We start from the raw sequence: 11,893 nt of genomic DNA, 5'->3' as shown, positions 1-11,893 counted from the left end.
ATGGATGGATGGATGGATGGATGGATGGATGGATGGATGGATGGATGGATGGATGGATGGATGGATGGACGGATTAAAGACTATATGAGTATAAATAGACGAAAGGACGGACGGACGGACGATAAAAATGTTTTATCCTAAACATATTTTCAGGAATTCAGGTTCATTGTGTGGAAAACAGTTTTACACACCAGATCCGGAAAACACTTCAAACTCCACACTTTTCTGGATGCATCTGCTAAGCAGCACTTACAGATTAATTTTACATCATTTCTTTTTTATTTCAGGTCTCTTTCCGAGTAAACGGACCGACTAAAGAGAATCAATAAAGAGCCATTAGCTAGACAAACAGCGCCTGCTCAGAGCCGCGCTGCAGCAGCTGCTCTCCTCTTCCCACAGTAAACAAGGTCAGTGACGACTGATGTCCTTCGCCCACCTATATTCTGGCAGCCCCGTGTTTGTACAGCATCAAGGACTTCCTCGTGTAAACACACGGCGAGAAGGCCAAACAGTAAAACTCTCCACAGAGACGATTTTCACTCAGATTTTCATCCATGTGTGTGTAATTTTCTCTGCACCTGCATCAAGGTCACAAGGTCAACATGCAACTCCACCCCCGAGTGAACTTCCCAGAGTTTGTGTTTTAAGCCCCCCACATAGAGCAAGTTGGTATTTGTGGCTGAGTCTGATTGGTGCTGCAGCTGGACAGTGGAAAAATGAAACTGAAACATGGGATTTAAAGCTGCAGTGTTTAACTTTTATAAAAAATATGTTTTTTACATAGCTGTTGCCTTACAGCAAGAAGGTTCTGGGTTCAATTTCCGGCCCCGGTCTTTCTGCATGTTCTCCCTGTGCATGCGTGGGTTTTCTCCAGGTACTACGGTTTCCTCCCACAGTCCAAAAACATGACTGTCAGGTTAATTGACCTCTCCAAATTGGCCCTAGGTGTGAGTGTGTGTGTGCATGGTTGTGTGTCTCTGTGTGTCTGTGTTGCCCTGTGACAGACTGGCGACATGTCCAGGTGACCCCGCCTCTCGCCCACGTTAACTGGAGATGGACACCAGCACCTCCCGACCCCACTAAGGGACAAGGGTGAAAGAAAATGGATGGATGGATGTTTTTTACATATTTGTTAAAACCATGTCGTAACGGCTCAATATGAGACAGATAATCAGATCGTATCCACCTTTTCCCTGAGCTATTACTGTTATCTGAAGAAATGCAGATAACCAATCAGAGCCAGGAGGTGGGTCTTAGCGCTGCCAATCAACTATGTGAACCTACAGCTAAATGTGCAACCACCAATTAACAAAGAAGAAGACAAAGACGACTACTTCACATCCAGGTGTTTTAAATGCGACACTGAGTTCATATAGCCATCTTGGTCAAATTGGAAAATAATTAATCAATATTTTTGCCCACTCCTACTTACAAGTTAGATTCATTTTTTACTGTATTTTTTAATCCATGTTTATCAGGATCTGCAAACTTCTCAAACAAGATTCCACACTTTTCCATTCTTTTTCCAGGCTGTGCGGGAATCTCCGAAGACAGAAAGAACTGATCCCAGGCCAGCTGATTCATCTGCAGTATGAAGTCAGTCTGCAGTGCAACGATCAGATAGAGGAGACGCAAGACGCTCAGTGCTCAGCAGACCCCATAAATCTTTGGAAGATTAGAGACCGAAACTGTTCGCGCATCAACAGAAAGAGTGTAGCACAGGATCAGAAGCTGATTTAATGATTTAAACATCTGCTGGATCAGCTCGAAGCAAAACGTTCATAAAATCAGCCTCGTGTTTCCCATCATCGAAGCGCTGAGGCGGCACGTGACACAATGCAGCACTGGACATCAGATGCACTGCTCACCCTGCCCTCTGCCTCTATTGATTCCCTCATAAAGCACAGCACTGCTACATTAGAGACGGACCAGTAACAACGTTATGCAGGTCCCACTGGACGCCGTCAGAACCGCTCTAGTCGTCTCCCTTCCTCCACAGGTTTGGAGGAAGAGCCAACACCCTAAAGCCCGACTCACTTTGCAACAAACATGGGAAGATTCTTGTGTTGTTCTGCATCTGACCTGATTTGTTCCACTTTATCCACAGCATTGTCGAAAAAGTATGCGTCTTCTAAGAGATTTCCTGCAGCTTAAAGTCACACGTCAATTGTTTTTAAATCCAGACATTCAAAAATCTAATTTTTTGTGTGTTTTTAGCCATTCAGAGGCGAGTCATTGTCCCTCTGTATGACTTCAGATTAAAATCTGTTTTCATTACAAACGTGCAAAACTTTGTTGATATTCCACTAATGTTGAAAACACAATTTCACAATTGCGGTGTTACCATCAAATAAGAAACTTTATTAATATCACACGTGAAAAAGTTTATAAGTCATGAAGAAAACCTGCTAGGCCATCATCCTCCTACCACTTCCTGTTGTCCTCTTCGTCTTTTCCGCCAGCAGTAACATCCAATTGTTGATTACATGACTTGTGTGACGCAAAGGAAACATTTTGCAAAATACACTTGAATAAAACCAAAATCAAAATTGGTGTGTTTCCATTATGCTAGTTTATTTTTGTGATTCCAGTTTTTGCACATTCAAATATGCATTCAAACCACCCCAGAGTACATTTCAACCAAACCGAGTTTTCGGTTTTTAGGCAGACCAGAGTTTGGTTTTTGGTTGCTCAATTGCACAGTCACACTTCCACAAACAAACCAGACTTTCTAGGCAAACAAACTATAGTTATTATTCATTAAAATACCACAAATGAATACAGTAAATTAAATAAAGTACTGAGAAAATGCATAAGACTACAATATGGGGATTTAGACCCCACCGCTACCAACTCAGCAACTTTCGTGCTATATTTAGCAACATTTCAGATTTTAAAATTGGCATTGGCCAAAATACGAATCAGGCTTTCTAAAAATGGGCCAGAAAACTGCAATCGTTGCACCTCTACTTTGAAAGAAAGCTTGAAAACTTCTTCTTAATTGACAACGACAGCTTCTGTTTCCTACAAAGCATTTCATCTTTACCCAACAGGCAAAGTTGAGCAGATGAAAGTGAATCTGGCGCGTTTGAACGAACAGCTCAATCAAAGCGCCCACATTGGGTTCAATTAAAGCGTGACCACAGAGGAGGAAGTGTTGGTCTTTGCTGGAGGGGACAAACTTTGCAACAACAGATAAAAAGGAGGTGACTGGCGAACACAGAAAGCAAAACAGACAGAATCCTAATTACAGCAAAACTGTGCAAACACACAGGCAGGGAGTGGTAAACATAACCTCCTTTATCGGGTCAAACGCACAAACAAACAGCTGAACGAACTCAGACAGCAGACGACACAAAGAAATAATCTCTGCATCTGTCTCGCACATTCACTTTATTCTAGAGAGGATATATAAGAACCAGCAGGCTGGGATAGCGAACCACATGGCTGCTTCAACCAGCACATCAAAGCCCAGACTGACATGTTGGCTCATAGCTGCACTATGACACAGAAACTGATCACTCCTGAAACTCTCTCTAGTAAAGGCTTTTTTTTTTTTACTTTGAGAAATAAATACTTTAAGTAAATATTTCATAAAGATGCACCAATTAGTTGGACACTCAAAATGTTAATGTGTCATTTTAATCCGGTCAGGAAAATGTAGCATTTGGGAATGTTCATCAGGTAAGTGCATATTTACTGTGCTGTTACAGTAAGTGGTACTTTCTGCACATTTTACAATAAAAAAAAGATGCAAAAGACAGTTTAGGGATGCCAGGTACAAATTATGATGCAAAGAATGTAGATAATCCAGCTAATAAAGAAGATAGTTCAGTATTGACTGATTTAGCTAATCGTGGATTTTTCTGTGGAACGTTAACACCAAATTATTTGCGGAAAATATAACTAGTTGAAGATTTTTCATACAGAATATTTACATATTTTAAAGGAAATTGAAATATCCTGGCACAATACTATTGGTTGTAGCCCTAAAAGCGGAAATAACTACTCTAGATGTTAGCTTCTGACGGTTAAAATGGTTTGCGCTGTGCCTATTAATGCATATTTCTGTATATTTGGTGTTTTAACTATTAAAACAGGTAGTTATGAGTGTTGTTTCAGTAAAACAAACATTGAAGATCGTCACTGCTCTATTTCCCTCACATATTAAAGCATCAAACTGGGACTTACCACCAAATTTAGCCCAATTCCAGTTGCTAACATTTTCTGCTTTCCTATGTATCTTAGTCGATGTCGCCCTCTCTTAATATTTGGTAAAGGTCAAAACAAAAAACTATTTTTTGAACTTGTTTAGCCAAATTCTGTTTAAAAAAAAAAATTTAAGAAAACTACATCTGTGATGTCTTTATTTTAGTATTTTTGGCAATATTGTTTTGAATTGTAACGCTTTTTTTTATGAAAATGTGAAATATCGTAATATCGTCCGTTGTCGATATTGTTATCGAGGTAAATTTAGTGATATCGCCCATCCCTAATGTTATGTAATGTTAAAAACCGAGAACCAGAGATCGACGCCTGCAGCATCCCAGTTCGGGACGTCCCGCCTGCCTCCAAAGGCAGAGACAAAAGGCTGGCCCAACCCGGGTGGAAAACCTCTGGACCAGTTCTCAACACAACAGCGGATCGAAAACGGCAGAAAAACTCTGTTCAAACACATGGTTTCTGTGCACCCTGTCGATGAGTGTTTGTACACAGCGGCTGAGTAAACTGGAGTTAGTTAAGCCTCTTAGGAAATCACGCTCTCTGACCAAACCACGGCGCCGCGCTCCGCCGTGTCCAAACCAAAACCAGCAGCAGGACGGAACCAGAAGCGGGTACTTACGTTGTTCTCTGAGAAGGGTGGTATTCCAACAAGGCAGAAAGCAACTCCATTCATTGGACGGCAGAAAGTGTTGTTGCTGCAACGAGGAGACGCAGTTTTGTTGCAGCGCAAGCGGCAACAGAGGCAGCTCGGGGAGCGGTGAAACTGAACAATGCCCCGGTCAGACGCAGACTTATATGTTCAACACTTTTCCAACTTCCTTCCTCCTAAAAGGGGGAAGGAAAAAAAAAATCCCAACTCTGTTCCCGTTGTTTTCGGGACGTCCACTGCGCTGCCCTGCCTCCCCCTCCTCCTCCTCTTCTTCTTCTTCTACTCCTTCCGCCAGACCGCATCAGTTGTGCTTTTCTAAATCCCTGCCTGGAAAACGGCAGCGGCGGCCTCGGGACGCAGGAAGCGACGAGAGGCGGCCTTCAAAGTAAAGTCATGGAAAGGAGTTTGTCTAAAGCTCCAGAAAAAGGGCGGAAACAAATGTTTACACTAAAATGAAAAGTGTAAATAAAATAAAATAAACAGCAATGAAGTCACTTCTGGTAATCTTGCTTCATTTGTAGTATTTACAGACTTTGAGAATGGATTGTCTTCAGAAAACAGGATTCACGCGGGAGCAGCAACATTTCTAAGAACTGAATTTGAAAGGCTTTTATAGCAATTATTCTCCGGAAACACCATTTTCTTGCAGCGGTTACCTTGACGCCCGAGGACAGAAACCAAACGGCATGAGGGTGCGTTGAATAAATCAGTGCGCTCCGCCCTGCAGAGCAGCGGCGTGCGGGCTCCCTCTGGCTGCACCAAAACCCGAGTGAAAGGAGCTGCTGTGATGAAATTGCTTGTGCAGTATTTCTGTTCCTGCATTCATTTCGCTCTATATGTTGCAAAAATTGCTCTATTGTTATTATTTATAGCATCAGATCAAAGCAAAACTCCTCAAGACAAATTAGCGACGCTCAATGTGCAAAATCAACATAAAAATTGTTGGTAGTAGTAAAAATAGATGAGTAATGTTTTTTTCATTACGTTATCATTTAAAAGATTTTTTTTGGTAATAATTTCACAAAACTAGTCTTAAGTATATTATTATATTATATAATAATAGATTTATTTTTGTGTTGTTTATCCTGATGATTATGTTTGAAAAAGTGTATTTTTCTACTGTTTGAAAATCTTGTGAAATCTTGAAAAGAGTTCAAAACTCAGGTGGTGATTGGGTGTGGCCAGCCCTGCTTAAAAACAACAGTTTCCATTTAAATTCCTCCAGATTTAAAGCATTTTGCATATCCTGTGATTCATAAAGTTATTTGAAATGCAGTTTAAACAAGAATTTCAGTTCAACACAGAGTTTACACAGAAAAGCTTTTTAATCTATGATCAACGTTTTGACAGCAATGCGTCCAGTTAACTTAATTATTGCAAAATTAGCTATTAATTAGTCAGACAAAGCTGGTCTTTTATAAATTGTTTAAAGGTAAAGTCCCAATGTTGTAATATAAAACCATTTCTATTTTGAGCAAAAGTGTTGTTCTCATAAATGTTACATTTTCTTCTGTTTTTTGTTTTTTTTTTTACCCAGATTTAGAGATTGAACCCTTTTGGATTTTAAAATTTACACGTCACAAAATACCGTAACTTGAGAAACATTGGCTAGAAAAAAAATCTTGATACAAAAAGAAGTAAAGTAAGTAAAATGTATTTCCAAATTTTATGGGAGTCTATAATACGTGTACATATGTGACTATGTGCAACTTTTGTACAAAATATGGAATAGTTAATACTATTACATTTTCATAAAACTTTACAAAAACAAAGAAAAATGTACAAGACTGAACTTTCTTTTCACATTTTGCTATATCTGAGTTAAAGTGAGCTAAAAACACATTTATCTCATTATTCTACCATTTAACTAATACAAATAACTTTGGTAACCTTCTCTCTCAATTAATGTCAGACTTAGAATTAAATGTTGAATATCATTTTGCACTAAGCAGCTGCTTAGTTTGTTTATGTTTTGGGCCAGCTCTGTTTAAAGACCCTGCTTTATTAAGAAACATGTTGCGTATAAAAATAACTTTAATAAAATGTGATTATCTTTAAAGGATTAGAAAACATCTTCATAATCCCATAAAGCTTTTTCTGCAGCTGCTCTAAAATCCCACAAACTGTTTAAATTAAGTACTTAAAAGAACCAATATTTCAGTTAAATCTTAATTTTCAAATAAATCAGAGAGACTAATCTTCTCACACTGATCGGCCTCATAACTCAAGATATATTACAGAAGAAACCGCATGGTTGTGAAATTGGGCGTATCAGACATAACTTTAGGTTTACAATGACTCCCACCACCAACCCATAAACTGTAACTCATCATAAACAGATGAACGGAGCAGAAAATGGGTTGAACAATGAAAGAAGCCAGAAGAGCTTTAAAAAGACACCAAAGGAAAAAAAAGAATAATTCATACGTTCTCGGAAAAGTGATGAGAGACGTGCTGAGAATAAATTCTGTCCATGAATCAACACACAGTCAGGAGGGGAAGTTAACTCACCACCAGAACAGGAACTTCAGTCTGCTGCCAAGAATTTACACTACATGACATACTATAAATAATCCTCATGGCTGCCCAGCTATTATGTGAAGTGGGTGAAAACAAGAGCAGAAAGAAAAAGAAAAGATTTTTTTTTAAAGAAAAACAAGGAGCTGCTCAAAGATGGAGGCCCGTGTGGCTGCCATTACCGCAAGAGGTGACAGAACCACGTCAAACACCGGCGAAACAGAGAGGAATCTACGGAGCTACATTGGGGCCATGAAGTTTGTTCAAAAATAATTTAAAAAAGATCAACTGAATAAAAGATTTGAAACAAAAAGAAATTAAACTACAAAAAATAAAATCTGAAAAAAAAAAGAATTTAGATTTTTTTTTTCTGTTTCAATTTTTTTCAGTTTCATTTTTTTTTAATTTCATATATTTGTTGAGTTTTGAGCTTGTTTTATTAGTTTCAAAAAGGTTTTAAAGAATATTTAAAAAGTAAAAAAAAATTAAAGTGAAAAAGGTTTGAAATAAAAAATTGAATCTGAGAGTTTTGAACATTTTTTTTCTTAAAATTTTTTTCAAATATCTTTCAGTTTCAAAAATTATTCTGAAAGTTGGAAAAAAGTTTTAACTTAAAAAGGTTTCAAATAAAAACGATTTAAACCGGGGGGAAAAAAAGTTTGAATCTGAAAAGTAATTTTGAACTTTTTTTCAATTTCAGATATTTTTTCAGTTTCAAAACTTATTTGTAAAACTGACAAGTTAGAAAAAAAGACTACTTTGGAAATTAGTTTAAAAAAAGTTTTAGAGTGAAAAAAATTTGAAATAAAAAATTTAAACTGAAAAAATTAAACCGAAAATAAGATTTGAAACCAAAAATTATTTTGAAAAAAAGTTTTAAAAAACTATTTGAAATTAAAAAGAGTTTTGAAACTGAAAAAAGAGATGTGAAACGAAGAATAGTGTTCAAAACTATTTTTCAGATTCAAGTCCCTCCCCCCCTAACTTTGGTTACCAAGCAACAGTATGTTCAGTAACTTCCTCACCACGTCTCATAGCTGCTTACAAATAAAAAAAACAACAGCGTGGAGTGAAAAATTGATAAAACAGGAAAGGTCATTCAAAACTTTTTCTTCAGTTACATTTTTTCTTTTGAACAAACTTTTTGGCCTCAATTTAGCTCCATAGAGATCCAAGAGGAGCAGCTGCTGACTCAGCTTTCGTTTCCAGTCTCTTTCCTTGCAGAACGTAAAGTCGGTTTCTGTCGCACTGTAAGGTATAAAACCTCCTTTACTCTGACGCCACTAATTAAAACCCAATTCAACCTACTGTGTTCGGAAAGGCACATAAATAGTTAATTCAGTCTTTTTGTGCTACACACAGTATGCAGGTTTTCCACACTTTGACACGATGTGGAAAAGTTAGATTTATTTTTTGTGCAGTTCAGCCAGAGATCTCATGTGGTCTGGATTTGAAAACACATCCTGGGTTTAAGAAGGACTGAATTGTGATACAGAGAGAGATCACAAAGCTGCCTTTTCTTTCAGGGGTCAAACAGTGTGAGGGGACGCCACAGATGGACACTTTATATCCTCTCTGTTCAGAGTCTGACTCTCCAGGCTCTTTTTTTCCACCCAGACGGTTTCATATTGCTGGACATAAATCAGCTTTTATCTTCTTTTTGTGATCTTACTCAAACCTTGTGTTTTTGGTGGATTGTTGTTCACATTGTCTGCTAAATTAGATGCAGATACAACATCTTTCCCACACAAAACGGGAGCAAAAGGGGATTTCTGTTATTGATACTTCAGCTGAATCATAACTAAATTTATGGTGTGAAAGTCTTGAATCACTTTGTGTTTCTTTATATTTATGATTCTAATATTGATTGAAATCTCTCAAACTCACGTTTTCTGAACGTTTCTTTTATTCTGACATTACTGTTTGCCACCAGACTGCTAACTATGTTGCTCTCATGAATAAATTTATAGTGTAAAAGTCTTAAATCATTCCTCATTTCTTTATATATTTGCTTCCAAATCTTCTAACTTTTTTTAACTCATGTTCTCTGAATATTTTTTAACTTTGTTGCTCACATGACTAATTTTAGAGCGCAAAACTCTTCAGAAATGTTCTTTATTTTTTATATTTTCTCCTTGAAATCTTTTAAACTCATGTTTTCTGAAGGTATATTTTTATTCAGACATGAGTGTCTGTCACTAATTTTACACCTCAAAATTCTTGATTTATTCCTTATTTCTTCATATTTTTCTTTCTAAATCTCCTTGTGATCTTTCAAACTCACTTATTTTCTGTAGATATTTTTGTTGGGATTTGACTGCCTGTCACTGGACTGCTCACTTCGCCCCTCTCGCTGCGTCTCTGGGTCAGGCTTCCTCTCTGACACACACCCTCGGGGTGTTGGGTGTGTCCCCCGTGACTTGCAGAGTCAGCCCCCCCTTTCGGTCTGATGATGCTGATGCGAGACGACACGACCCGATCCTTTTCCCCCTGCAGGGCCACAGCCGGCTGGGGATGAGCAGGAAGCATCCAGAGACTGCAGCTCATTACATAATCTCACACACACTCAGCCCATAAACAACCATCATCTTATCTTCACCCCGCCTCCCTTTTCTGACCTGGTTAAGACCGTTTTCTGGGCATCCCTCGTATTTTTCTAGGCCGCCTCACAGATCTTGTGATACTAATTGTGATCACTCCATTTACTCCCCCGTCTCTCCACTTTCCTCGTTCAGATCTCCTCCGTTTCACTCCACTTCCCTCATGTCCTTTCCGCAAATGTCTGAGGCGGAGTGTAGCTGGCACGTCGTTTTTAACGTCTGTACAGTCCTTCAACACTTAGCTCTCTGTTCAAGCAGGCCACACTACACCTCTGGGTACAGTGGCATTTAATGAAGATTTTCCTGGAGCAGTGAGAGGGAAAAGGACACAATGTGAAACCTCTGCCAAGCTACGGTGTCGTTTTCTCGCTCTCTCTGATCTGATACAGGAAGCAGTTCTGTTTCTGGAGGAGCTGCAGATGTAATAAGAAGCTGGGTAGAGATATAAGTTGAAGATAAAGTGTTCGAAGAAGAGGATCTTACCTCTTTTACACTTGAATAAAAAAGCAAAACTGACTTACGAGTAACTTTTCAGCAAGATACGAGTTGTTTTAAGTCAATAATTTCTTTCACAGGCAGATTATTTCACTTGTAACAGGATTTTTTTCCACCTTATAAGTGAAATTATCTGCAAATTTTCATCAATGTTAAGGAGTTATTGACTCAAACAAGCTCCTTTTTCTTGCTGATAAATATTTTGCAAGTTAGTTTAGTCTTATTTTAAGTGTTTGGACTAGAAATACTTGGTAAGATTTTGTGTTTTTGCAGAGTAATGAAGCATTTACAAGACATTCAGTGTATCACTGTAAAAACAACAACGCTGTTTTTGCAGTCTATCATGGAGTGATAATATCTTAAAAGTACTTTACAGCTAGATATGGGTTGTTTTAAGTCAAAACTGTTTTAATATTGATGAAAAAGTACTAGTTATAAGTGAAATAATCTGCTAGTGGACCTACTAAGGAATTATTGACTTAAAACAAGCTCATCTTATTGCTGAAAAATTAGTTAGACAATTAGATATTTGCACTAGAAACTAGATCAAAAACACTTTAGATTTAGTGTTTTTGCAGGGATTTGTCAGAAGTTGTGTGGCTTGGAGGCTGACAGGAGTTTATGTCGCAGAAAGCTGCAGTCGTTGTGTGGATTAAGCAGCGCTGCAGCCCCCCTCTCTGGGTCCCTGCGTGAAAGAGGAGCCTCCTTTGTCTTGTTGGACAACTGGCACGAGAGGAGGGAAACAGCTGACCAGTTCGGTCCAGACAGGAAGAAAAACTTAGAGCCAAACTCCCAGGATCAGACTTTAAAGTTAACAGCTGTACTCAAGCAGGAGTAGCGTTAATTTAACATATTTCTACTCAAGTAAAAGTAAAAAGTAGCCGTCCAAGAGTAAAAAAGTATTTGGTAAAAATGTCTACTGGAGTGAGAAACAGATCAAATCTTTAATATTTAAAAATTACATCAACAGATGGATCAAACTAAAGGTTCTGTGGAAATGTTGGGATTTTAAAAGTCAAAATGCAGATAAGTAAAATAAATAGTATAATTACAAAGCAGGCAAAAGAATGAGTTTCTGTCAATCTAAAATTTATGAAACTTTAACAAAAACTGTCTGGTGAATTTTTGGTTAAAACAAGATTGTTACTCTTAAAGTACAATTTCTGGATTTTACTTTAGAAAATATATTTTCATTCAAGTAAAAGTAAAAAGTAGAGATTATAACAAAGATACTCAACTTACTACTTACTATCCAACTCTGCGTTTTATACTTCTACATTCAGACCTTTGTGGGTGATTTTTTTTTTTTTTTTTTTTTTGCGGAACTATTTGTCTTTAGTCACATTAATAAAGCACAAGGAGCAAGATGACTATCGTCATGGTGACCTAAACGAGCCCTAGAGGCGTC

General features: G+C 37.9%; 1 protein-coding gene across 2 annotated transcripts in view; it reads right to left on the bottom strand.

Annotated features, from left to right (window-relative positions):
- arhgap23a (Rho GTPase activating protein 23a) overlaps window positions 1-11,893 on the bottom strand; it is an 81,132-nt gene that overhangs the window by 59,811 nt on the left and 9,428 nt on the right. Inside the window, exon 1 of one of the 2 annotated variants that reach the window (XM_008416958.2) lies at window positions 4,844-5,193. The exons of the other annotated variant lie outside the window; for it this stretch is intronic. Within the exon in view, the coding sequence (XP_008415180.1) occupies window positions 4,844-4,897 (54 nt within the window). The 5' untranslated portion in view covers window positions 4,898-5,193. Of the gene's footprint in view, window positions 1-4,843; window positions 5,194-11,893 lie in introns of those variants that run through there. 2 annotated transcript variants of the gene reach the window in all.

The sequence above is a fragment of the Poecilia reticulata genome, linkage group LG8 (genome assembly GCF_000633615.1).
Source record: "Poecilia reticulata strain Guanapo linkage group LG8, Guppy_female_1.0+MT, whole genome shotgun sequence".
NCBI classification, from domain to species: Eukaryota; Metazoa; Chordata; class Actinopteri; order Cyprinodontiformes; family Poeciliidae; genus Poecilia; species Poecilia reticulata.
This window is presented reverse-complemented; position numbering and strand designations above follow the sequence as displayed.